At 43.5% G+C, this 27,994-nt stretch overlaps 1 protein-coding gene across 7 annotated transcripts in view; it reads right to left on the minus strand.

The window, feature by feature from the left end:
* The window catches only part of KLF12 (KLF transcription factor 12), a 242,419-nt gene that overhangs the window by 187,940 nt on the left and 26,485 nt on the right, over positions 1–27,994 (minus strand). For 3 of the 7 annotated variants that reach the window (XM_074535526.1, XM_074535524.1, XM_074535525.1), the window contains exon 2: positions 23,257–23,392. The exons of 2 other annotated variants lie outside the window; for them this stretch is intronic. In XM_074535526.1, coding sequence (XP_074391627.1) covers positions 23,257–23,382 — 126 coding nt within the window. In that variant the 5' untranslated portion in view covers positions 23,383–23,392. Of the gene's footprint in view, positions 1–23,256; positions 23,395–27,994 lie in introns of those variants that run through there. 2 more of the 7 variants (XM_014267396.3, XM_074535529.1) reach the window with 2 other exon arrangements.

Genomic DNA, 27,994 nt, shown 5'->3' on the forward strand with positions numbered 1-27,994 from the left:
CAACTAATGGGAAAAATAGAATTTAAATTTATTTTGCTTTGTTAATTTCTCTGTGGAAGTCTAGTATTTTTATGAGGTTTTTTATGAGTTTTTTCAGCAAAGTAGCAGGTGAGTCCAGCAACTGACTGCTCTTTTGTGACTGCCCTCCTACTGCCTTTGAAACAGGTGTATCTGTAAATTTTTGCTTTCTTGCTCACACTCCAGTGCCCCAGTTGTCATTTTTAGCGATTCCTTCCTGTGTGAACAAGCCTGAGCCTAAGTGTTTTGTTTCACACGCCAACAGGAAATCCTGCCTCCAAAGCTGCAAACAGGGTGCAGGGAGAGGTGCAAGGGAGAAGCATGGCCAAGACAGAAATTTTCATGTAAAACCAGAAAAATGAGATAATAGATAAGCAGTCTAGAAGAGGAAGGGTTAAAATTGCTATCTAGAGCAAAGGAAAAAACCCACTATGATTTCTCACGTACAGCAGATAAATTGCCTTTCGTCTCCAATTACTGGACTGCACAGCACAGCTAGATCACTTGGCCTCATGATGTATTCACCAGCTACTCCAAGTTCCACTAGCAGCCAATTTCTAGGTGCCAACTGTACAACAGCTTCATTAGAACTGGTATGACAGGACGAAGTTTCAGCAGGTTTGTAGGTGACAAAATTTGGGGAGGCAGAACACACTCAAGGGCAGCACTGCCATTCAAAGTGATCTCAGCAAGTTAGAGGAATGTTTTGTCAGGAATATTGTGAAATTCAGCAAAGGCAAATGGCAGATCCTGCACCTCGGGAAGAATAACTCCAAGCACCAGTATATGCTGGGGGCCAACAAACAATTTGGCAGAAAAGGAGCCAAAGGGTCATTTGGATGAAAACTTCCAAAGTTTTTGGGTCTAGTGGATGAAAACTTCACCATGGGTGAAATGGGCCTTCTTGGAAAAGGTGGTCAACAGCCTCATGGAATACATTAGGAAGAGCATCATCAGCAAATTGAGGGAGATGATCCTTCTCCTCTGCTCTGGTGAGGCAGTTGAAGTCCTGAGTCCAGTGCTGAGCTTCCCAGTAGAAGACCAACATGAACACAACAGCATCCAGGACAGGGACCAACCTGAAACAGACGGCGGTACTTACGGGCCAGAAAGAGAGCTGTAAGAGTTGGAGCTGTTGAGCCTCAGGAAGAAGAACAACTGGTGGGGAACTCAGCAGTCTCTACAATTACTTAATACACTGCAGAGGCAACAGAGGAGTCCAACTCCTCTCTGAAGCAGGCAGGAACACAACCCAAGGCAAAGGCCACAATTGCAGCAAGTGGAATTTCAATTAAGGAAATTAGAAAATGAATTTTTTATGATAAGGGTTATCAAAAACACAACAGATTGACTAAAAGGTCACTGAATCTTCATCCGTGGAGATACTCAACACTTGGCTACCCAAGGAGTGGAGCAACCTCAATGAACTTGGCTCTGCTTTGTGCAGAGACTAGACCAAGTGAATGGTCTACAGACACACCTTGCAACCTATGTCAGTCTGTCATTCAGAGGTTTTTTTTCCCCCCACCATGTATATTAGGTTTCTCCAAGCATTAAGACTTTGACAATACAGTTCTTGAGAGTATAAAAAATTCCATCCCAGCGACACAAATTTTTAAGACCCAAAGTTCAGGGCAGCTTCACACAAGTTTTAGCATTCGTACATTTGGAATGAAAAAAACCCTCCAATTTCTGCTTTTGTGGTCATTACAGTGCAAGAGTTCTATTGTCATTACTTTACAAGGGTTCCATACTGCTAGAGTTTGGTACCTCCTTGCTGTTTCTCGTAGGCATCTCCTCTAGGCACTGACTCTTCCTTGTCCTCACAGTAACCAACTGACTCCAGGTCCCCCACAGCCAACCAATCCACCCTTTCATAGCACTCTTCTGACTGGCTACAGGTGTAGCCTGTTAACATCAGGCCTGCTCCTAATCCTTAGTTATTAGCTCAGCTGCAACTCTTTAGGGGTAAGATTACATTCTATACTTCCTTTATTTACTTACATTCTATCCCCCTACATGTTTTCCCTCTAAACTGCTAAAAAAATGCAATTTTTCTTCAGAACACCTAATCATAAATACACAGATAAGTGTGTATGTAAAAATATTTATTGTCCATTTATATGTATTTGCTAACATATCTTGAAGCCTCCAAATACTCATGGTTCTGAAGAGGTAAAAGAACACAGCAGCTTCATATTTAAGTACTATACCACCGAAATACAAATCACATAGTTAATTCTCAGTGTTTATTGTTTCTTTATCTCACTGACATTTCAGCTTTCTCATAATACAAACTGTGTTTTAAATCGGTTCCTGTGCCACAGTTTTCCTATATTCGTGATGCCAACTAGTGTAACAGGAGCTATAGCCACAGCTCATACAGACAGCAGAAAACTGACAGAATGTTTTCAGCTGAAAATAAAGACCTGCATTACTTCAGTGCTAAATCACATGCCACCACAGTACACACTATTAGACTACATCTAAGGGACTTCAGTAGCTCAAATCAACTGCTCTGTCAAAGACTTTGTAAACTTCCAAGATGTAAAACCAAATAATAATTCCACCAGTTTGGATTGTTTTCTATTATGCACACATGATACGTTTATGTAAGCACATATAATCCATCTGAGACATAAAATATATGCCAAAAGGAAATCTAAAGTTTCAGATTTTTATGTACAAAGAATACAGATTACAGGACAGAAGGAACAACAGATTTCTGTAGTTTCCCATCATCTGTGAACAAAGCACCAGGACACATACATGATATTAATCACCCAGGACTTCACAGATTGCATCAGCAGAATTACATATGGAATCCACAACTATTATTATACTTTGATGCTAAAGTTAGACTCCACACAGCACTGAGAGAACAAGTTCAGTTCCCTTTTCACTTCAAAAGTGGTACAGCCTCAGATGGTATTCTTTCTCCCTTCTAGAAAGACAACTGTGTCCAGATCGTATGTCAATTCCAAAATACTTAATAACTCCACATTGAAAGTGTGGTTTTCAGCAACATCAGTAATTTTTAAATTTTTTTCCAGTGGTATAACTGATTCCATATAGAAACAGCAAGAAGGAACACAAAGCAGACTGTGGAAAATTCTGCTTGCATTTCAACCGTAAATCATGAAGGTCATGTTTGGTTTCGGGTCCCGGGACAAACCTATCCTTGGGAAATATCTCAAAGAGAGCAAAGTAGCTCTGCCTTGGTCCAACTCACTACAGACACAGCACCTTTGGGATTCTCTCCAGAGCAGCCACTGCCCCCAGCAACGAATGCTCACCAGCACGGCTCTCCACAGACTACACCATCAGGTGCCCAAGGGCAAGCAATCATACCTTCATATCTGTGCAGCATCACACCAGGGATAATCAGCAGTCAGCATTTCTGCAAGCAGCAACCAAGAAACTGGCAGCAATACTCAGTGCAAAATAAAAAAAATTTAGAAAAACAAACCAACAAACCCCAGAGCTCACACTAAATAGCCAACTCTCTGTCCCATTACCATCTGTGCATTGCAACAGTAATTTCAAAGAGAAACACCACATTTTTTACATGAACAAATCATATGCTAACAAAAATATACAGCTCTGGAGACAAAAGAGGAAAAACAACCCAAAAACCCTATACCACCAAGAAAGAAAAAAACACAAGCCAACCACAAAAGCAAAGAATCTTCTTTCTCAAAATATAGTCACAAGTCTTAGCTGTTTTAACTTTTAACCCACATTCTCCAGGGGACGGATGGAAGGCAGGAGGATACATACATGTTGCCTAAGACCTTTTAAAAACCTGTTAATTGACACATTTACTGTCCTACTACTATCCATGAAACACAAAGCCAGTTTCACCCTCATGGATTTTGAAGAGGAAAACACAGGTGATTTAAATTAATTATTATATTGGTGAGTAATAAAAGCATTTAGTGAAGTACGGCAAACACAGTTTTATATACTAGCTCTCACTGAAAATCAGAGAAAAAAAACCATTTATGACAATTATTACAACTGCATAAATATAAACCAAGGCAGGGGAAAAAACCCCACATTGGTCAGTTCCAATTTTTAGTATCAGAAATTTGTAACTAATCCTTCAAGATAATGTATCAGTAATGCTACAGGCCTAGTGTTTCCTTCATCCACACATCAAAACATTGCCTCCATTGTGTGAGGTGGCAGACAGAGCACAAGGTAGTCCCCAACTCCAGCAATGTTTTTCATCCTCTATCACCTTTGTCAACCCCAGCCACAGCTTCCTCAGCTGTAAAACAGAGCAGCAACTCTACCAGAAGACAGTCATGTTCTTGGTGAGGGCACAATTCATCAAAACAGAGGGACACATCTAAAAGCAATGCTGCCACTAGCTCCTTCTTTCCCACCCTTGCCCCCACTCTCAGCTGACATCACTGACTCTTGGCTCACAAGAGTTCTCCACCTCTGATGTTGAACTGAATGCTTTGGAGAACTAAGGTCACCAAACGGGCAAATCTACAATTGACTTTTAAAAATAATTGGTTTTCAGCCAGATTAGTGAACTCTGCTTGCCCAGAGGCCAAATCACTGCTGGAACTAACACAGAGAAGGGAAGATGAATAGCAGGAGAAGCGCAGATGGAGACCACTGCTTCCAGCACAGCAAGGTGCAGGGTTTGCTTAGAGTCTCATCAAACCCGTAACTGGCGGACAAATCTGAGAACATGCAAGCTGCTTCTACTCCAGAACTGAAAAACTTCCCAGAACTTCTCCCATTCTTCATTAGTGGAATGAATTTTTTAAATTATGTAAGACAGCACTTTAGATTGGTGTATCAAGATAGAGATGTCAAGAATTCAGCAGCAAGAGCTGGCAGAATGATGTCCTCTGGCTCTGCAACCATTTCATTTTTCCTGTAATTCTGAAATTGTCTCAGGACTCGTCTACTGTTGACAGAGATATCTATACATTTTCTCATTAAACTTCACTGGGTTCAATCTTTAATGTAACTGTACTCCCAAAACAGTAAGTGAAACATAAAAAGAACTCTTAAAAAAAGAGGATATGAAGGGGCCACAGAAGTATTTTTATTTCTTAAAACACTCTCTTTACTTTACAGATATACTCAGAAGCAATCTGAATTAACCCACGAGTGCTATTTATCTGTCACATATAATGCCAACAGGCACTTTAACAAAGACCAGACAATCAGAGACCAGGTGGAATATGCTGTGATGACTTTCACCTGGCTTCCATACAAGTGAACGTTCCAATCTATACATGCGTGGCCTCTGACAGCAGGCAGCACAGAAGTTATATTTCAGTTACATTTTATTTGCTGAGGAAAACAAAATAAAATTAGAATTAAACCTCCAAGATTTGCCAGCAAAAGAGAACCAGTATTCTGGACCCACCTGCTAAGCCAATGGAGAGCACATACTACTACATACATCTAGAAATAGCTTGGCATAGTCTCTACAGAGATTTTAATTTCCTTTTTCTTTAAGGAAGCTGATCCCTTCAAGGTAATTCAAAGCTACCTGTACTATTGAGCAACACCTTAACTACACTCACGTCCAGACCACTAGCTTCCTTTTCTGGACAATACATCATTTCAATTACATAGAGGACTCCCTTGCAGTACAGTACAATGGATCTTCCCCAGTCCTGTTGTTTTCTACAGGCAGACTGCAATTTATACCTGACGTGAACATTTCTGTTAAGTTATCCTATGCTAAAGAACACGTTTTTACAGCTGAGAATTATCAGTCCCTGAGAACATTTCCAACAATTCCAGCAGACATATTTAACTTGAGATGGTAAAAGAAAGAGGGGGTTTCAGCTACTTAAAATTACCAAAAACTTTTATGGTAACAATGTAAAAAGAAATGGACAGTTCAAGGTAAGCCATTATCTACAATTGCTTCCATACAGGTCCTATCTTTATGACTGCAAGCTGCAACATTTATAAAGTACTTTCACTGATAGTGCTTATCTCAGCCTTCACTTTAAAAGCTTTTTCCTTTCTTTTATATGATTTCTCGCAATGAAGTATTCTTCAAACTGCAGATCAAACTGCTTCATTTTGACTTTGTCCCAATGATTTTTCACCACTAGCTACCTATTCATAACCCCAACTACCTTCTAGTATCCGAACCACAAACAAAAAGATCCCATAAACTATGATGCTTAGAAGGCAAGGCTAAAGGAACTTCCTTATTTTGTGGAATTATTTGGCACCCACAAACAGACCTAAAGATCAGATTGAGTACACAGCAGCGTCCACAATGCCCCACTGCAGCTCCAAGCTCACAGGCACCCAGTCCTCAGGCCCTGGCACCCAAAGCCCAGGATGAGGATTTTGTGCATAGTAAGAGAAAGGCACTTCACAGCAGGATCAAAACCTTCACCCACACTTTTAAGAGCTGACCAGAATTAGCAAACTTCTAATGTACCAAAAAGAGGCTGATCTTCAACCCAAATCCTCTGCACAAGGTACCAGTTCTGTGGTTCCCACAACCAAAGAACAAATATTATTCACTTGAGAAGAGCTGACAATGTTCCATTCTTCTAGGCTAAGACAGGGCAGCAGTAACAGGGGGTCAGCATCACTCTATACACCCATCAGAAGCTGCAGAGCAGGCTAAGCTGCTCCTCTTGGGTCAGGAGGGTCAAAATCCATGCCCAGCTTCTCCAAGCCAGGAAAAACAGAGTCACTCTTCCAGAAGGCACTGAGAAGCATGGGACAGCACAACCAGGTGTGCAGCAAAAGCAGAGCCACCTTCCCAATCCTGTTTCATTCATTTGGATATTGCTGGAAAAAATTGCTAAATCCTTCACTGAGGTCCAGCCTCATGCATACCTTGGATGACCCTCCCTGGTGAACATCAAGTTGCCTTGCTCTGTTATTAGAACAGATTCTTCTCTGAAGCTCCTAGAACAGCCACTGGTGCAGTAGTTTCATCAGTACATAAGCATACGCTAATTTTTCAATCGAATTTAGGCACTCACAAACTTTTACCCTGCAGGAACAAGATGAACAGACCAAGCACATCAGCCATGCAACAAAGAACGCAGCTGCACAAGAGCAGAGGAGTGTCCTCCAAGTCTTTCACTAACAGAGGAAAACAAAGAGAGGGAGATGGCAAGCAGGAGCAGTTACCTTTAGGGACAGGAAGAACAGCAGCAGTATAACCTCCTCTCTAAAAAGAAAAATGATGGACTAAGGAAGGGAAAAGAGCACTAGATGGATAAACATGAGGACAAGAACAGAATATACAATGTAAAACATGATGGGCAAAAGGAAGAAAAACAGGCTACAAGATGGAGAGATAAAATATAAAAGAAATGGTGTACACTTCAATTGCTCTTTCAGTAAGGAAAATTATAAAGTACATTAAGAATCTTCAGAATACTCCTCTCATGAAAACAAGTCCTTTCAACTGCTGTTGTTTTATTAAGTGTAGTGGAGGGTTTTTTTTTTCCTGCTTCTGCTTATATAGAAATTGTTGGATCAGAAAATTGAGTGAGTTAGCCACTATCAGGAAGTAAAATGAAGTCATTGAGACAAGCTGTATCTATTGATTTTACAAGTTTTTAAACAGCAAGAGCATCTTGCATATGCATACTCATGAGCAAGAGACTAAAATGAAATGAGACACAAAAAGGTGAGCGAGTGAACCATAAAAAGGAACTGTCAGACAAATATAAGACACTAGTATGAAGATGAGCCAGACACAGAGATAACAAATGCATTCAAAGAAATTAGACATCAAAAAATTCAGAAAATTGCAGAATATCAAGTTACACAGCTGTAATGTTTGTGCTCTACAATATACATATCTGACAATGTCCTGTATTTACAAGCATATTAAAATGGTGATGGAAAGGCAGAAATACTTTCATTATACCAGTATTTCTGGCTATTCTGAGTTTTAGCAAACCAGTAGCAAGACACAAAGAGAAAATAACATCTACTATACTCATGCTCCAGCTCTGCAGGAGCATGGGAGTCCTCTCTCCATACAGGTTGCTGCTTTACTTGAAGAACAGTTCCTTAAAGTACTTCCCATCGCTGGCTACTACAGCAACCTCAGTGGAAGGGATAAAACCCCACAGCAAAACAGATCTGCACTATCCTAGAAAAGTTCCTGCTTTTTCCAACCCCTACCGGACAGCAGCAAACTAAAGCTGATGATTGCTTTTAAAGCCTTGAGCTGGTTTTACTCCCTCCACCATTACCCTCACCTGTGGAGCAGCACTCTGGGTCCAGCACACTTCTGTATTTTCTGCTCTCTGGTTAGTAAACATCTTGTTTTCTTCCAGCTTCTTTGGCTGTTTTCCCACCAGATGCATACACATAATAATTATAAGAATTCCCTAAAAATGTTAGTCTGAGTATTCATGAGGAGTAAAAGTTTGACTCAACGATCTTAAAGATCTTTTCCAACATAAATTATTCTCTTTTCTTCATCCCTGTTTGCCTCTAATATCTTCATTCAGTTCCAGCCAAAAAAAGATTCAGAATGGTAACACCATCTTTCCTGAACACTTGGCAAGGATTCTTCCTTCAACAACTCTCCCTCATTAGATGCACCAGGTTCACTTCACATCAGAAGTTGCAGGGACAAAACGCTGCACAGCCTCAAGAAACTGCTGAGGAAGGGAGGGAGAGCAACACAGGACTGAGCTGTGGTTTCCCACCACTCTCCACACAGTGACACAATGTGGCAGAGGGCTTGGGCACATCTGTCTCAGCCAGAGTGTACCCTCTCTTCAGACCCAGTATTTCCTGTTAGGGAACACTAACACACTCAAATACCCTAAACACTTGAGTATGCAGCAACTTGTGATGAGGTGAGGCTGGGGTATCAGGTATCCATGGAGCTCCTAGAATATGGGAACATAGTCTCACATGGCAGTTAGTTTGTCATTTGTATGCTTCTTATAGTTTAGTTTGAAAGTCCTTCCACATTAGCCTAAAGGGCATCTTCAGGAGCATCTCAGCCATTCAGACACATCCCATTGCAAGCCAGAGACACATTTAGTTGCCTCATTCCATTTGAAAATTCCTACCTTTTACATTACTTTTGCCATCATAGTCTGTGTCTCTTTTCCCCCAACGTCAGGCATCTACTCAACGAATCAGATGGGGACCCAAGGTGTCCTAGACTCTCACTACAGGCAATTTACACTGGAACAGGCATCTCTGCAGGTTGTCACAGTCCACACAAGATCTAGAACGGCTTTTTAGCTCTCCCTTGCCCACAGCATTGTGCTGGCTATACATTTACCTGAGCACAGTACCCCCACCAAGTGTTAAATGAAATAAGCCTAGGTCACCTTCCCTTACTGATGTATTTCATACCCACCTACACATCTTCATGAATGAGTACATACAAATACATACATATACATGCACTTACAGTCCTCAGCAAAACTGTTCTTGATATTCTTGCACTCAAGCAGTAAACTGCTTTAGCAAAGAAATTAGCTGACACAGGCCAGGACAGACATTTCTTCCACCCACCTTTACAGAACCTCTAAGCCTGGAGTGGGTGAGGGTGCTTCTCCCAAAAGACTTTTACACTGGCATAGCTAGAGTTACACAGAGCAGAGAAATAATCCCAATTAAGTTAAAAAATATATTCTAGAAAAAGTAGCTACCATAGATTAAAGACAGTGACAGATGTGTAGTTTTGCAGATCACTCATGAATTTGGCACCACCTTCCTAATGATTGCTTCTGCATGCTTTCCTGAGTTGTCAGTGCAGCCAAAACCTGGCAAGCACCTGCTTCCAAGCAGGCAGAGCTTTAGTAAAGGAGTCAGAAGAATGATTTCATGCTTTTGCCTACTACTTCCCAGACAAGGGGATTTACAAGGTAACACAGCTCTCACACAGTTACCAATCATGGACATACATTTGGCAATGTGGAATCTAGAAATTAGGAATCAGCCAAAAATACTGATTTGCTTCTGTTTTTAACATCAAAAACTGGCACTCTGCCCTGCCATTACAGCAGGCTGAATCAAGATGAGACAAGAGGGTCCTCTGCACTCCACCTTGTTCTGTCCACTCATTCTGTATTTACCAGACCTCATGCAGTTTGTACTGCAAAGTCAAGTTCTGTATTTCTACTTAAAATATTGGTTATGTTTTTGTGGGGCACTCACACACCATCAGGTAGACAGATGGAATCACAGTCTGTTGAAAAGAAACAAACACAGATCAATAACTACAGTCTGATTTGTGTGCTTTAAATATTGTCAAAACATGCAGGAGGAAAAGGCTGGTGGACTTCACAGCACAGAAATCTCAATGCTCTCCAATACTCACAGAGGGATGTAGCATCCACAAGAGTTAACTACAGTGGGAGAAGTGTCTGCAAGCAGACAAGTAAATAAATAAATAAGGATGGGGAGCATTTCACATTCTTTCAACCATTTATATTTAATGATCTCTATACAACATAGTCTACAGTTCTCCCAATAACAGAGCCATGCAACATGTGAATGAGAACAGGAATGCATAAACTCTGAGATCAAAACCTAAATCCTCTAGCTTTAAATTGAAAATAACAGTCCTTTCCCTATTGATTTTTTCCCTCCTCTTTCATTTGTGAAAAATTGATTTTTCTAGGCTGTGTTTGCTGAAGTGTCCACACCTGCAGCTCACTGCTTGCTTTAATCTTTGTATTTGTTCATCCCTACTTCCAAGTAAGCCATGTCAAACGAGCACCTGAGAGCCCCAGTCCCACATTCACCAGTGGTCTTAACAAGTCTCAGAAATCCTATCCCTCACATATTATGACCGAAAGATGAGAAAGGTGCTCCTGCCTTCCAGGAGGATGCTCAGAGGCCATTCCTGTAGCTGGAGACCCTCAGGACAAAGCTGTGCCACGTATTTTTGCAGGACATCTCAGGGCAGCACAGACACCAGAGAAAAATGAAACAGAATCTCATGCTGCTCTGCTCTCCCAGCAGCTCCTGAGAAGACAGCACAGCAGTAACTCCAGGCTTGCCATGTCTGAACATCCACAGGAAACCGGGTACAAAAAAAGGGAAGCCTTGGAAGAACAGAGAATTTTAGGAGATCCAGATGAAAAGACAGAAAGTTCTCATACAATAAAGCCCTCACCACAGCTACTGCCTGTTTCTCCCTCTCTGATGCATTTAACAAAGGAGCTCACACCACACTTTGCCAGCCTGCTCAGTTCCTCTGCAGACAGCTGGACTAGCTGGAAAAATGCCAGACAATGCAAGTCCTTCAAATCCTGTGGCTATAGGACTTCAAAATTATAACACCCATTTATATTTTTCTTTTTTTAAAAGGAAAAAGTTTGACCGAAATTTTCCAGTAAAAGTGATTTGGGGATTAATCCAAATAATAATTTTAAAACTGTAACAATTGAGGCTAAATCTGTATTGCTTATGAAACACTTGGATTTTAGCATGAATCCTTCCTACAGAAAAAAGGAGCTCTTAACTCTTGGACCAGGCCAGTCTGTGCAGCATTTGTGATGTATGCACATGTCTGCTCTGAACATGTATGGCTTATTTCACTTTTGACCTGAACTAAGACTTGCAGAAGTGAGAGGCATTAATCCACTGGGGCAATCAATCTCTTTCGTGCTACAAAAACCTGCACATAGCACAAAAACATCCAGTAATTTGCATGTAATAGTTAACTGAATTTTAAGGTATTTTAAAGGAAATTTAAGGTAATTAGCCATGCTGCAAGCCTATGCATTTGAAATCCTCAAACACATTCCTATTCCAGTATTCTGAGCATTAACTTTTGGGGGGTTTGACTTAAGTCCAATAATTTTAAACCATTGATGACACTCTCTGCTTTTGCCTTGCCCTTTGGTCCAAGGCACAAATAGAACACAAATTATGGTGTAAGCCAACAATTATACAATTCTACAGCTCATTTATCAGATGGGCAAGAAAGTCCAAATGATTATGACACAATAAGCAAGATACACGAATTATAAAACACATCTAAAGCTCCAGGTATCTATTTACTATAAGGCAACACATCCTGCTTGTAGGAGATATAGGAATACTAAAGAATTGACTCCAGGCGCCAAAAGGGACAGAGACCCCAAGTGAGGGGACATGGAGGAATGGTCCTCTATAAGGTTACATCCTAAATGAACAGCATGCACATGGCACATTGCACTGTGACCCCAGAGACATCCTCCAGTACCCAGCAAGGCAAGGGGTGAATTGTTTTTGTACAGCTACATCCTACTTGGTTGATCTTATATGCAGCAGCAATTCCCAAGGAAAAAAACACAGCTCAAGTACTGCCACAGTACTGCTCATTAAAAAACTGAAGTGTCTCACCCTGTGCAGGTGATAAATGATTCATCCATGTGCCCTGAGGAATATCCAGGCCAAACAAAGATGCCAGAAAAGAGACAATCCCTCCACAAACCAAGTTCAGAGTAAATAAATGAAGTGAGACCTCTTACCTTTCTGAGAAGGGGAAGAAGCTTTTTAAAGTAAATTTGGGTCTGCTCTAAACTTCAGAAAATTTAGTGTGCAAGAAATCTTTCATCAAAACAAGTGAGAACAAGAGTCATATTACAGGACCCCACAGCAAAAGAAGCAACTTTTTACCAATCTTTAAGCAGTTGAGCTTCACTGCATGTAAACTCTAAATGCCAAATCATCCCAATCAGTTTAGGATTAGGTTTCAAATGCACTCAAGAGAGACAGAAGAGCTGAACTTTCCCTGCAGATGTGTCCATCCCAGGAGATACCTTCCAACAGACACCACCTCTGCACCAGCAGGTTGGCCTGGACTATCAGCTCACCCTGGCTCCCGGGAGAACCACAGTGCATGTAAACCAGGTTGCTTCTGGAGGAAGCTAAACCAGAAGCCCCCCTCCAGTGGCACAAAAAATGTACTCCAAACCCCAACAAGGTAATAAGGGCTGTGATAACTGCTGCTCCCCTCTTTTACATCTGCTGCTGCACAGCTCAGGAGCTCTACCTCCTCCTGTAAACATGGCCTCCAGCACATAGTTAGGAAAAACAACTCTAAATCTGGTAATTTCAAGGTCCTGCAACCACTTTAAATCCCATTTAAAAAGAAGTCATGCTGCTGACATACGACATATAGTTCGTTAATATTACTAGATCAGTATTTGTTGGATGTTTTATGGTTCCCTTTACTCTGCTTGGCTCCTGCTGCTTCTTTGAACAACCCTTCCTTATTTTCCAGTTCTTACACATCACCTCCCAGCTCTGAAATATTTATCACATCCCCCAATAATGGCTGAGAAAAAGAATCGCAACTAACCTATTCTGAATTCTGAAAGCCAAAACATTAAACATATCAAGAGCAAAAGGTAAGCTGCTCTTAAAAGAATCATTTTGAATTTTAAAGATTGAAAAACCTTCTCTTCTGTATAGCAGCATTTATTGCTAAGATATTTACCTGTAAATATACGGCATTAAATGTACGTAATTTATATAAATTATATATTTATATAAGAAAGATATCAACTCTGCATGAGATCACATTCATGCAATGATCTCCAAATTTAGTTAAATTACCAAAGTAATAATTTCCAGTGCATTAACATTTCAAATTCCTAAAGCACACAGTGAAGTGCAGAAGAGCTGAGCAGTTCAGCAGCTTTCTATAGGAAGCCTGTCACAGAAGGAAGAATGCATTGCTAGCTTTCCAGCTTCTTGTCTGGAATCAAAAACACAGTTTCAGACTTCTGCCAGCTGAGAACTGAGCTGTTTTGAAATCAAAAATGCCACTGTCTTGACAAATACTAGGTAAAAACCAAATCCAGGAAATGCTTTGGCATTAAGAAGCCAAATCTTTGTCACAGAAATTTTAGATTATTATCCTGTAAGGGGTTTCACAACTGCAGAGATCAATGTACTAAAAGGAAAGCTCTCTTACAACATACTGGTATTTTTTGGTGTATGAGTAGTTCTAAATAAGAAAAAAATGCGAGAGTTTCAAAAAGGGTTTCATGCATTGTTAGTACATTTTAAATGTTTGCCTCAGGCAGGAAAAAAGATCAAGCAGTTATAGAACAATCTCAAGTCCACTGACCATAAAGAAAGTAAAATGTAAAAGGTACAAGTATATTTAAACAAATAGAATGAATTCAGGTCCTTTGCTCTGCAGTGTTTCAGCATCTTCTAAAAGGATGCAAAGAGACATAATTAATAGATGTCATCTTAGGCTCAGTCTATCAAATCTCTCCTGGGAAAAAACACATATGCACTGCAGTGTTTGGAGGATTTGGAGTTTTTTCATTCTTTTTGTGCCTCACATGCATCTGCACATTTGTTTATCCTTAGTCATGAGAACATGGATGATTTGATAATGGCCTCAGGGAAGACGGATGGAGCAGCAAGATCTAGATGAGTCTAAGCATCATTAAGGAAATAGATGGTCTGTAGCAAGAAACTGAGAAAAGCCAAAAAGAAAAAAACATAAGCTACAACTCACTTTATCCAACATGTCTTGCTGTATAAAAATTAACACACACTATGTGCATCTTCAGTTTTCTAAATAACTAGAAAAAAGGATTATATTGGAGAAGATCAAATTTCTCAAGGTTTTCTGTCATAAGGTACAGACCCCGAACATGCTCGTTTCATTTCAATCACCTCTCACCATAAAAGCAGTTTCCCTTTTTTTTCTTAATACTTTAAGGCAATTACAACTTGAGTATCTGGAAATGTAGCTCGAAGCTTCAAAACTGCTTTCCATATACCGCACAAGGAATGCTCTGCCTCCCTCCTGTGCTCTTGCAGTTCCCAAAAGAACCCGAAGTTCCCACTCTTCGAGATCTATAAACGGACAAAAAAGTACCTAAGCCTCTTCCTGTAACCCCACCACGTTCAAACAGGAAACAGCCCCAAAGAGGAAGACAAAGCTGCAAAGTATTTGGTAACAACCACCAGGTAACACCTGAGAAGGTCACCCAGGCTTTATTTCATCTTTCAGGCACTGTAGGTAATTTTAAAATAACCCAGCTGTTAACTGGTTACCACATCACACACCCAAACACAAGGAGATATTTACAGTCACCAAGCAATATGAAGTTTACTGTCCCTCTCTTTAGAAGAGAAGATACTCAAAAAGGAAAGTGGGTAATATGATTAATTACAGGCTGTTAAATTAGACAGTCTAACCCTGGAGTCACACAAGCATTGCCACCCTCAGTCTCTTGCAGCCACTTCAGCAGGAAGCTCCTACCCATTCAGCATTAGAGTTCCCACACTCACACTGTGCCTGGAAAGCAGAATTTGGTTTGGAAAAGACAAAGATTACAGCTTTCTGCCCAATTTTGAGGCACAGAAGAGGCAAAAATGTAAGCATGCCCACAACTGAATTAATTCTACTCAATCATGACTTGCACCATCACCACCAAAACATCTTCAAAGATCTTCCCTTCTTCCTCTCCTCTCCCCTAAAAAAGAAACTCAGATTTCACGTAAATATCTGTGCTGGGAAACTGTTGAATCACTATGCTTACCTCCCAGGGTCTCCCTTACTGGTATTTCTGTCATCAGATCACCTGCTCTTTGGTTTCGCAAACAGATTGTACCTTTCTCATCCATGCACAGGCTTTTAAGATATAGCACATTTCTGCCCTTAGACTTCAGGGAAAGTAAGGGAAGTCACTCTGAAATTCCAAAAATCAAATCTTGTCCTACCAGCCCATTATAAGTTTTAGATCTCTGAGGCTCAACCCAAATAATTCTTTGATGTCTTTTGAAGCTAAATACATAAATGGAAAGCTCTGAACAGGTAGGTGGGAGCAGCCAAGCCAGAAGTTTATCATAGAACCTGACAAATTCCACTTAGGAGCAAAAAACCCCTCTTATCTGGTACTAAAGACCACTGGGTCATGCTCTCACAGGCAGCAATCACCTGCTCCAGCCAGGCCAGCAGCACACAGGGACTGTAAACCCCTTCCTTCCCGCTGGAAGACCACGTCTAGAAATGTGACAGGCTGCAAGACCCCACACCATGTGTTGTGCCTGTCCCTCCCCACCACCATTCCCCACACGCACTTGCACTCCCCCACCTCTCAGACAGATCAGTCTCCTGGGCTGCTGGTTTCTCATCTGCCCTGACCCAAACACCCTCAGGTCTTTGCATTCAGTTACACATCCCTTGACTTGCACCACAGCAACAAGAAATTAAACCCAGGTTTCTTTCACCAGATGAAGTGCTCCACCAAAACCCTGGTGCTGGGGACAGACATGGAATGGAAGAGCAAGGGTGTCCAATCTCCAATGCATCCCTGACTCCCTCACAGGGCCCTTTCAGGCTGCTGCAAATCCTATGGTCACAACCTTGCCAACTCTGGAGTATGCAGACAAAAATCCAAACCCCAAGAACATTAAAAAAAAGAAACAAAACCTGCATTGTCAGCCAGAATTTTCAGAGGAGGCTGGTCTTCTCAGAGCTTATGTATCCAACTGGAGATGTCCTAAAGTGGTTAGATTTTATGTTTGCTATTCCTTTTAAAGCTAGTCTTTAAGGCTGGAAGCAAATAATCAAAAAATCTAAGACTCTTGTGGCTTTCAGAAAGTTTGCGAGTCAATGTAAAGCAGCACTCTGAACTTCAGCTCTTCCATGCAGACATTACAAGACTAATTTGTTGTAATAGATTTAACAGCATCACAGCTTCCTGTGTATTTACACTGCTCTGCAACACTGAGGCTTTCCAACCCAGCAGCTTCAGATCTGTATCACAGGGGAGCAAAAGGGAAAAAACAAGCAAAAAAAAAACCTCCTCTACAGAGTTTTAGGCACTTCACGAGTCTGCTAAATACACAAACACAAGAAAGCAGCCAGGAACTGTTCACTGAAATCCAAAGGCAAAACCCAGGCCAGCCGCAAAATTAATTTCTTAGCACACAAATTATAATGATCCTTGCTCTTCAGAAGACATTCAGGCATGTGTGGCTTGCACTGTGCTCTACAATTGTAAACAGTGATCTGGGCAAATTTGTCAAGTCCAAAGTCCAAAGCTCCCACGGAGAATGTCTTGTTAATAACAGTCTCAATGTGGTAAGGACTCTGGTTTGAGTAATTCTTCTCATCACAAGAGCAGAGGTACCAGAGAGGAAGAGAAAGGGGTTCTTTCACGTGCTGCTCCCCAGAGATTTACTACATGGTAAATCAAACAAAAAGCCACATAAACAACCTGTATAAGGAAATTTCACATTTTTTACAAAGACATCGCAAGATGGGGGACTGGCATCAACACTTCTGCAAGACATTCTATGACAATACCTCTACGTTTAACCAAGTTATCAGGAATCTAGACCACCCATAACTGCATGTTACTTGTGAATGCTGGGCAAGAGCAAGGTACCCTGTAAAAAGACTCTTGATCTAGTTATTCAGTTACAAAATGAGGTGTAGACCAGCCAGATTCCACCTCTCTGTTCCTCCCTTCCCAGCTGGAGGGCGCATCTCATATGCCCAACTCACATGCCATACCAGTAATTCAAACCCAGCGGTGACCAAACCAAGCTCAAGTTTTCTTTTTCCTGACTCCTGAAGCAGGTAACGCCACCGAAGTTCAAAATTAACCACGTTTTGTCAAATTCCTCTCTGATGCAGAATGCCAAGAAGCACCAACGAAGAACAAAACTATAAATATGCAGCAACTTTCTCTGAACACCCCCCACCCATTCCCTTCTGCACTGATTTCATGCACTGTGCTTATGCAATTTATCACAAATAACCTTGTGGCAGGTTAGCTAAGGGTGGCACGGGCAGGCTGCCCTTGTCCTGACTCCCTGGGAGGGCAAGCAAAGCCAGCAGAGATGCTCCAGGCACAGCAGAAGCAGCACAAGGCACTGAGTTTTGGCAACCAGGTACCCAGTCCTACAAGGATCAAGGCAAGCTTGGCTCAAAGCTACAAAATAGGAGAAATCTCACAGAAGTTGATACTGACGCAGAAGAAACAAAAGTCAGGACTAAACCTGGTACCACAAAGACTCAGCATCCTTTTAAGCATTCACAGTAACACACCAGAGAAAGATACCCAAGACTTGAAAGAGTAAAGAGATTAATAGGCTGCAGAATGAAAAGCCAACAAAGAAAACAAAACTTCTTTTGAAAGTTGATTTATACCACCTCTTATGTGGAATAATATAGCAGGTTAAAAGCAAAATCCATGCCTCCTTCATGGCAGAGAAACAGATTTGCAGTGCAAAAGCTTGGCCAAAAATTCTCAATTTATCTTGGGCAATTGAAACCATTTTCACATAAATGACATTGAGAAGGCAAAACTGACTGACACTTTGTTTCGCAACACATCAGCCAAAAATCCTGGCTCTTATGCTTCATTTGTTATCACAGCCACAGACTAGGAAGTTCACATCTGATGCTTTATGCATAAATATAATCTACCCACACTGCAAAACACATTGGGATACAGTCAGCCTTAACTGAGGTATGTAACTTACACAGATTTCCCTTCCCTTAAGACAGAAGAGCACATCCCTTGTACAAAATAAAAACTACCGCAGAACTTAAAACTTAAGAATTTAAAAGTTTTTATCTAAATTCCAAGTCAAGCTGCAAGCAAGATGTAGATTATGATCTAATGATTAAGACATATCTACAGTTGGGCTAATGAGCCTATCATTTTCAGAAAGCATTTTAAAATAAAAACAAAGCCATCTTATTTCTGCAACAGAACAAATCCACTGACAGGAGGGGTCTTTTAAACCAATAGTGAGCAGCAAACTGTAAGGAGTTCATCTTTTCCACGTCTGCTGAAACAAACCAGAACTATGGTGGCTCTCCTGTTTCCCCACTCCTCCCACACATCAGCGCAATTGGTGTTGTGGAATTATTTGATCTTCAATCTTTTTCTGTCTTACGACAACCATGACAGGTGCAGAACCACAAATTTTTATTGTTATTGGGAGACAGAACTCATGTCTCCTTCACACGGTGTCTCCTGCTGGTATCTACTTTTTTTTCCCCCGAGCTTTCAGCAGTCACGGCTGCTATTCATAGCGAAAGCCACAGCGGAGTCTTTCAAGGCCACTGGCAGTTGTGGTTACTGGGCTCCTTACAAACACAGCGGCTCCCTGCCAAGGCTCCCCTGCTACATCAGGTTGAATCATGGCATCCCTCACCGCCGTGACCCCCGAACGCAGTCATGCCACAACTCTGTCTAGTTCCATTAACTACACTGCAGTGAGATAGCCCTTCTGTGCCTACCTCCAGAACAGCCTGCCCCTTCCCTAAGCCGGCCGAGAGGCCGCCAGCACACTCCTTCAGGCTGCCTTCAGTTAATCGCACTTTTGTGTTTCAGAAATATCAGTTCTCACTAATTGCCCAAAATATGAACTTCATGGTACACCTTTAAATATGCTGTAGTGGCAAATATGTAATCCTCAAGGCAGGCTCCTACTCGTCATTCACTCTTCTAACCCTGCAGATGCAAGCACAGGAAATAAAGCTCTTAGATTAAGTGGACAATAAAGAACAAAAGCAACTTCTTTTTAACTAGGTGAAAAAAAGGTGAATTAAAAGAACAAGCAGAGCATCTTATCACTCTTTGGTGATCCTGTAGCAGATACATTTATTGCACAGCAGGGCATTAAATGTGTTTTCCTATACAATGAGAAATTATAAATTATGTGTGTCCTACTTCGGGTAGTACTACTTTTCTTATCTCTTCCAGGATTGAGTCAGCTAATAGAAGCCTTAGCATGTCTGACCTTTACTTCATCAAAAAAAAATTACAATTCTGCTGTTTAAATTAAGGATTCTGCCTGCAGCCCCTAACAGTCACTGTTTCAGCCATCCCCAGCAAGCTGGTCAGTAACAGCAGCTTGACACTGAAACAAATGCATGTGAGGCTGAGACACAGCAGGATGACCATAGTTGGGGAAGGAGCCATTTGGTTGGGGTCGCTGAAATGTCAAAAAAAACAACATGAGAAAGGGAACTTAAAATTCTGGTTCTGCCCAAAGGGGAAGCTTAGAGAAGATCAAAGTCCAGGGAAAAGGGCTTCCTCCTCCTCCGCCAACAAGCCTCCTCAACCTGAGCTACGTCCCTGATCTTCAGTGCCTTCTTCGGTAGGAAGGGCCTAACCCACCTGGATGGTACCCATCTAAGACCCGAGGGAAGCGTATCCCCTCTCCCAGGTAACCAAATCGAAAGGCCCTTCTGTCTTCCAGGTCTCCGGGTCCTTAACCAGGACCGGAGGCCTAGCTTTCAGCTGCAGTTGGTTATGCCTAGCGAAGTGTTGCACGATTGGCGGGTATAAATTCTCAAAAAACCAGTTTACAAAATTGATGGTAAATAAAGCTTTCGCGAGACGGACATGGGGGGACTCCCCCTTCACAGCCACACGTTGTTGTTCTAAAACCCACTTAAGGCTCCGGTAGGTCCTCTCCACCACGGCTTGGCCTGTCAGGGAATAGGGGATGCCCGTCTTATGCTCTATTCCCCATTGCTGCAGGAAACTTCACAGTTCCCTGGACTTGTATGCTGGGCCGTTATCGGTTTTGATGACCTTGGGGATGCCCAGGACAGCGAACGCCTGCACGAGATGTCTTTCGGCGTCGACTGCCCTCTCCCCTGTGTGGGCAGAGGCATGGACGGCACCAGAGAAAGCATCCACTGACACATGTACGTAGCTCAATCAACCAAAAGAAGGGATGTGTGTAACATCCATTTGCCACACCTCGCAGCTAGAGAGACCTCTGGGGTTAGCTCCAGAGCTGCAGGATGGGAGCTGATGGGATTGGCATTGTGGATATGTAGCCACGATCGCCTTGGCCTGTACACGCGTGAGCTGGAACTGCCGAACCAGGCCAGGGGCGTTCTGTTGGAACTGCTGGTGCCTGACCTTACCTTGACCAAACAGATCCGGGAGGGGGGGGCATTTGAACCAGAGTAGCTAGGCATCGGCTCTCCGATTGCCCTCTACAATGAACCCTGGCAGGTCAGTGTGTGACCTGACATGCATCACGAAGAAGGGCTGCTCTCAGCAGGAGACTAATATGACTAATTATGAGAGCAAGTTAAATAGAGGGATGCTGGATACCTCTTGAAGAACTGCTTCTTCTGCTCTGGACACCACACTGGTGACATACGCTGAATCTGTTACTTAATTGAATGGTTCAGAGAACCTCTCGAAGGCCCTGATGACAGCGTCCAACTCAGCTACTTCTGGAGAACCCTCCACTTTGGCAACATCGGCCTCCCACTGCTGAGTTTGAGGATCCTTCCAAGTCATCACTGACTTGTGGGATGCTCCAGACACATCGGTAAATACTGTCAGTGCCTTCAAAGGGGTTCGACTCCAGACCCTTTTTAAAGACAAAAAGAATTCCTGATGAAACAATTTGCGGACCGGCCGATCAACAGCAATTTGGCCGGTGTAACTATCCAGAGCGAACTGTAACATCTCATTTATTTCAAGCAGTTCATCAAAAGTTTTCTTCTTGAATTGGCCTGACTCTAATTTGATGGGAATGTGCATGCAGTCCAAGTCACACCCTGCCAATTCCCTGATCTTCAATCTCGCTTTTCTGATCAGTTCTGCCACCAGCTCTGATGGCTGTGTCATCCTTTTGGACCTGTGGTGGCTGAGGAAAACCCACTCTATGATCAAGAGGGGATCCCCCGAGCCTCGGTCCTTGCCCTTGACGGAATCATTCCATTGAAAAATCACCCCGTGGAGATGCGGCAACTTTCCCAAGATAACAAATTTGAATGGCAGGCCCAGTTGGTATCTGTGGGCCTGCCTGGCCGAAATGGACTGCTGGATTTTCTCCAGTGCTGCCTGAGTCTCTGGGGTAAGAGCCCTAGGAGAACTGAGCTCCTCTCCCCCTTTAAACAGATTGAAAAGGGGGGCTAAGTCGTCGGTCAGAATCTCCAGCCAGGGCCTCACCCAGTTTAAAGACCCACACAGGTGATGGACATCTGCCATGGTCTTGATGTATGTATGAATAGCCAATTTTTGCGGCACAATGGTCCACTTATTTATCTCCAAACCCAGATACTTCCACGGTGGCATTAGTTGAATCTTGTCCTGCTGAAGCTCGAACCCTGCAGCAACCAACACACTGTCAGGTCAAGCGCGTGGGTAAGTATGTCATCTGTCGGAGCACAAATGAGGATGTCATCCATATAGTGATATATTATTGCATACTCGGCAGCTGCACATATGGGGGACAGCAAGGAAGTGACGTACCAGTGGCAGATAACAGGGCTGTTCTTCATTCCCTGTGGAAGAACACACCAATGGTAGTGCTTGCTTGGGCCTTCACGGTTGATGGCAGGCACCACGAAGGCAAAACGTGGGGCATCGTCCGGGTGAAGGGGAGTTTGGAAGAAACAGTCCTTGATGTCAATGACTGCAACATTCCAATCTTGAGGGAGCATGGTCAGGGACGGCATCCCTGGTTGGAGGGGACCCATATCTTCAATAATATTATGAATTTGGTGGAAGTCATAAAGGAGCCACCACTTATCCTTGTTCGGTTTCTTAATGACAAACACTGGGGAGTTCCACTCTGACAGGGTCTCCACCAGGTTGCCCTTACGTAGCTGCTCCTTGACAAGCTCATTGAGTGCCTTTAATTTTTGTTTATTGAGCAGCCACTGCACTACCCGTACTTGTTTATCTGACTTCCAATTCAGCTTCCAGGTAGGGTGCTCTTCAGTGATCGCTGCCCAAAAAACTTACAGAGCCACTGGTAAATCAATTCAGGCTCCTCACTGGGCAAGAAGGTCCCTCCCCCATAAGGGTTCCATATAGTCTAACATGAATGGGCATACAGATGCCAATTGCCCATCCGACCCCTTAATTTGTACGGTGCTCCTTGATTGTCTTGCCAATTGTAAATCCCCAACACCACAGACGTGACCAGCCACATCCTGCAATTCCCAATGTGACGGCCATTCCTGAGAGGGAATGATTGTCACATCTGCCCCTGTGTCCAAAAGACCCTTAAGGGGTATCTGATCTCCTCCCTTCATGAGCTGACAAATGATTTTTGGTTTCTCCCGCCCAAAGACCTGAGCCCAGGCCACCGTGCGATGTTCATCTGAAGTTGGCGTGGAGGGCAGTCCTGGAACCCAGGTTAGCTCAGGCACTGGGATGGCCTGAGCGATGATCTGACCCTTGGGCAGGAAGAGGGGAGGGCAGACACAGTACAGCCCCATCGAGAATTGCCCTGGGTCTGATGTCAAGAGACCGGGACAATGTTCACCTCTGACGGTGTGAACTTTGTGTCTCCGACAACTACATACCCACGGATCCGTCCCCAGTTACCTGGGCACTCCGGGCACACAGTCACAAGATGGAAATCGGAGTTCCTCAGATGGAAAGGCTCCATCAGCTGCAGTCTAAAAGGTTCAGATTTGGAAGAAGTTGTTAAAATGGGCATTGGTCGAAGGCATAGCAAACAAGACAAGTCCAGTGAAAAAAGGTCACATTTGGTGGAGGTGGCAGGCGGTTCTCCCTTTTTCCCCTCCCCACATGATGATATTAGACCTGCCTTATTTATGTCTTTGCGCAGGGGGGGACTGCGCTCAGCTCCTAGTTTTTTTGTGGTGGGGGATTCCCTCGAATTCCCTGCTGTTTCTTAAACTCATAAAACTCCCTCCTCAAGGGGCAGTCAGGAATCCAGTGCCCCAGTTTCCCACACAAGTGGCATGGAGAGGTCCCTCTCTGGGCCAGTCCCAGAGCATCAGGATGTGGCAACTGGTTCATTGGGGGGGTGTGCTGCTCTGCTGGTGCGATGTCCATGGTAGCAGAGTCAGCAGCAGCAACGTGGCGAGGCAGTGGCTTGGCCCTCCGTTCAGGGTCTTTCAATGACAATGAGACCTTTCAGGTGCAGACTTCCAGCATGAAGTGTAGAGTGGGAGGAGGGTCCAACAGAAGGCTGAGGATGGCATCCCAGCTAGCATACCTGCAACTTGGGTGTAAGCCCTCCTTGGGGTTGCAGTAAGTCTGGCACCCATGACTAAAGATCTTAAGTGGTGCAACCCAAACTGCCTCCCGCCCCACTCCAAAAAATTACAAAGAAAACAAGGAAGAGCCCCACACCAGCCCCTGTCAAAAGGGTAAAGCCGCACAACAAAAAGCGAAAAAGCCTCTAACACCGCCTGCAGTGCAAAGGAATAAAAGAGGACTAAAAAGACAGGGCAGAAAAGAGAAAACACTTATAGATCTGATGGGGGCCGAAAAAAATCCAGAGCGAAGGGTCCTGCGAAGGGAACAACTCCTGGGCATGAGGAGCTGCCGTTCCTGGTCTCCCAGGAGCACCACCCACTAGAATTGGGTCTGCTCCCACTGGGGGTAGTTCTTTGGCCAGTGGGACTCTCGTGAGTCCCATCCATAGGGTCTGCAGATGCCCTCAGGCAAAGCACTCAGGTGAGGCGATGCCAGAAGCTGCTCTCAGGCCCCACGTTGGGCGCCAGAACTGAAACGGCGACTGCTGGTGACGTCCTGGCTAGCACAGCTAGCACCGCTTTCAGCCAATGGGGGAACTATCCCAACTCACTGTCAGGCACAGCGGCTAAGGTCAGCACCCTACATAAAAGTTGCAATGCTGCCTTGTGGAGAGACATGGCCACCTTAGAAGCTTCCACCCGCAGGAAAAAGGAGAGCGCTCTTCAGCTTGTGGCAAATCCAGTTTATTAAGTCCAGGGGGTGCCAGGAACCGAAGAGAGCAAGGGAAGGAGTAGCACAAGATTATAAAGGGGGTGGGAGGCAGGGGTGGAACCAACTTAGGAACGAAGAGGAATCCAGTGGGGAGTGAGGGACAGGGGATTGACACAAGAGGAACTCCAATAATAACAAATGAAGGGAGGGGCCCTGGCCTCAGAACCAATCACTCCAAGCCCTAGACAGAAGTTTCCAGAGAAAAAGGTGGTGGCAAGGAGTGACTGGCAGAGTACCGGGGTGGAGTTTGAGGGAAGATACATTGGTAACCATAGCAACCAGGGAAACTGACAGTTACTGCGATGGGAGGGAGAACAAGGGCAGAACCATATTAAAATAGAGGGAGAACAGAACAAAACCAGCACAACACAATGACATATGTGAGGTGCCCCTTCAACACTTCTAGCTGAGAAATTTCCATCCCCTTCAGATCACTCCATCTACCAAAATCTTGACAGGGTTGAAACAGTGATGCTGTCAGTGAGCAAGAAAAAAATTTTGGTGCTCAGGGAGCAAAAGAAGGAAAAATAAACCCCACTCTACCTCCCTAGCTTGTTGCGTGTCTGCACCTCCAGCTGCCTTGGTACACTGTGTCAGTGGATGAAAACAGATGGGCTTGACAACTTCACTGGCTCTCTGAGAGAGACCAGTTGGCAGAGGCAGCAGTCCTGCTTCGGGTAGAAAAGGATAGTTTATTATTTCCCGTTCCCCAAGTCTAAATGTTCACTTTCATTTTGACTACATGGGAAAAAAAAGAAAATGTTTCTCTACTGAACACATAATATGAAAAATTCACACATCCACCTACTCCTAGCAAGTAAGAAAACTTCACCAGTGTAATCTGGTTCTGCAAAAATTAATTTTCTGTTTGAAAACTAAGACAACCTAAAAGTTATGACTGCACAGATAACCTCTCAAACACGAAGAAGTTTATAGCAAAGCCATGAGCTACAGAAATGTTCCCACTAATTCTTTGCACCACTTCAGAGCAAAAGCGTTCCTGTCCAAAAAACCTGGGGACAATCCCCAAAACTGACAGGCAAGCCCAAATGTCACACTTCTGCTATTCTTCCATAACTTTAGGGTACTCTGGAGAAACTGACTAGAAAGAGATGTAAAAAGCTACAGGGAGACACAAAAACAGGACAGTTAAGAAAAGCATGCAAGACTGAAAGTGCCCAAAATACCTCCAATGGAACCAGGAGCAGTAGGAGATAGATGTTCAGCCTGCTAAACAGTACAAGATAATCCAGAAGATAATCTAAATTCAGTACACTTTCTTGAACGCACATGAGCAAGTTCACCATAAGGGCATTTGTGGTAAGCTTTGCCCCAATAAGATTGTAAGTGAGTGGGCGATATTTTACAGTCAATGCTTTACATTTCAATGCACAAACTAATGCAGAGTGCAAGTGCCTGTAATGCATCACAGCTACACAGCCCTGCCTCCAGGCAGAGCCTGAAGAGTAATGCTGCCACAGTTGCATCTACCCCAACCACTTAAGCTTGCAGAGCTGTGTGTCAGGAGACTTCAGCATCTCCCTTGTGCACCTCAAGATGCAGAGGAGTAACCTCGAATTGTGTTTACAGGAGAGGTGGCATGGTCAACAGAGTTTGATTTTTTTCTGACCCATAACCACTCCACATCTTTTAAGAATCAGATTACCAAAGATGTGAGTCACCCATGTAAGATATTAACCTGAGCCCAGGTGTGGGTGGTCATGATGCACTGGCAGCAGTCAAGGGTATCAATATTACAGGAGGTTTTGTAAGGCAAAAATGCTTGAACTGAGTAGATATGAAAAATCTATGCTAACTACTTCACTACCACCCAGGTCATTTTCCCATTCATCTCTCCACTTCAGATGTTTCAGAAACATTGCTAAAGCTGCTAGGTCTTGGAGCCTATTCTCATTCATAGTCAAGATCACAGAGAAGCTTTTTGAAATTTCAACTCATGATTTATGTCCAGAAATAAACTTAAATATGGGTAGTTTGAATAGAAAAGTTGGCTCTGAGAAACCATTAAATAGGAAGGAACTGGACAAGGCACTAGTTTTAAGAGCAGCTGTGACATTCACACCAGAAAGTCATCATGATGGCAGCAAGGCAGAGTGCCCTGGTCACCTGTCTCCTGGCTGCACAGGCATTCACTTCCTCCCTACTAAAAAGGACCCTTTGCAAGAAAACACTCCTAAGGAGACATTTCTACTTTATTAAAACAACCATTGTTTACCCTAATGCTTCAGGGCTAGCTTGTGAGTGCAATCTTCTGCACAAACGTTAGCTGTCTTCTGTGAACACAGATTGTATCATTGCTGTAAATACTTCTGAGAGTTTTGTACTTCAAAAGAAACAAATCCCAGCTGACAGCCCAAGAGCATCAGTAGAATTTTCAACAGCAATTACTTGGCGGGTTATTGCAGGTGAGAGCTCCTCAGAGTCAGGACGACCAGAGTCCAGAACACAACAGAACTGCTCAGCTGTCTCCAGCCCCATAGCACAGAACCACTGCAAGCCCAAAGTGAAAACTTTCTACAAAACCTAGAAAACAGTACTAAAAAAAGTTGCTGGGGAATGTCCACTAAGGAGTCATTTCACACCTGTCAGGCCCATAGGCCTCTGAAAAGGCTCACCGGCACAAATTATTCAATCCCTGCACGACACTGCAACTGGGCCAGTGACCGCTTGAGCTAGTGACCAGGGAAAGAAAGCAACACTTCTTCCCAGGATACAGAGACTGTGCTGGAGATGCAACAACCTCCTAGCAAAGGAGAGATGTCAACAGCAAGGTTCACAAGCCTTTCACAGCAGGGAAGAGAGGCAGAGCAGCAGCCAGGACACAAACCAGCTGCACTGAGTGAGAGCACAGGAGAGGGAAGGAAGTTCCTCAGACAGGCAGCAAGGCAGGCAGGCCAGAATGGCCAAGCCCACATTCCAAACTCACCCCGTGCTCTGAGGAACACAAAACATGTACATCAGCCTTGAAGGAGGTGGGGGGAGGTGAAGATGGATCTCAGGGGGTCCCATTTTCAAGCACAGGCCATGGTGCTGTGTGTGACGAAGTCCAGAAACTTCAGCCTCGGGAGAGGCTGTTGGCTCACCTCCTCTTACAGCTGTGCATTCCAGCCATCTCAAAGCTCTGTGCCAGAGCAGCCCCGCTCTTGGACACCTCTGCTTACATGTGAACTGTGAGTACTGATCCAGCCACTTCACCATGGTGATCCATCTTCTCCTTGCCACCTCAAACAGCCCAGTTGAATACTGACGATATTGCATAG

The sequence above is a fragment of the Zonotrichia albicollis genome, chromosome 2, assembly GCF_047830755.1.
Source record: "Zonotrichia albicollis isolate bZonAlb1 chromosome 2, bZonAlb1.hap1, whole genome shotgun sequence".
NCBI classification, from domain to species: domain Eukaryota; kingdom Metazoa; phylum Chordata; class Aves; order Passeriformes; family Passerellidae; genus Zonotrichia; species Zonotrichia albicollis.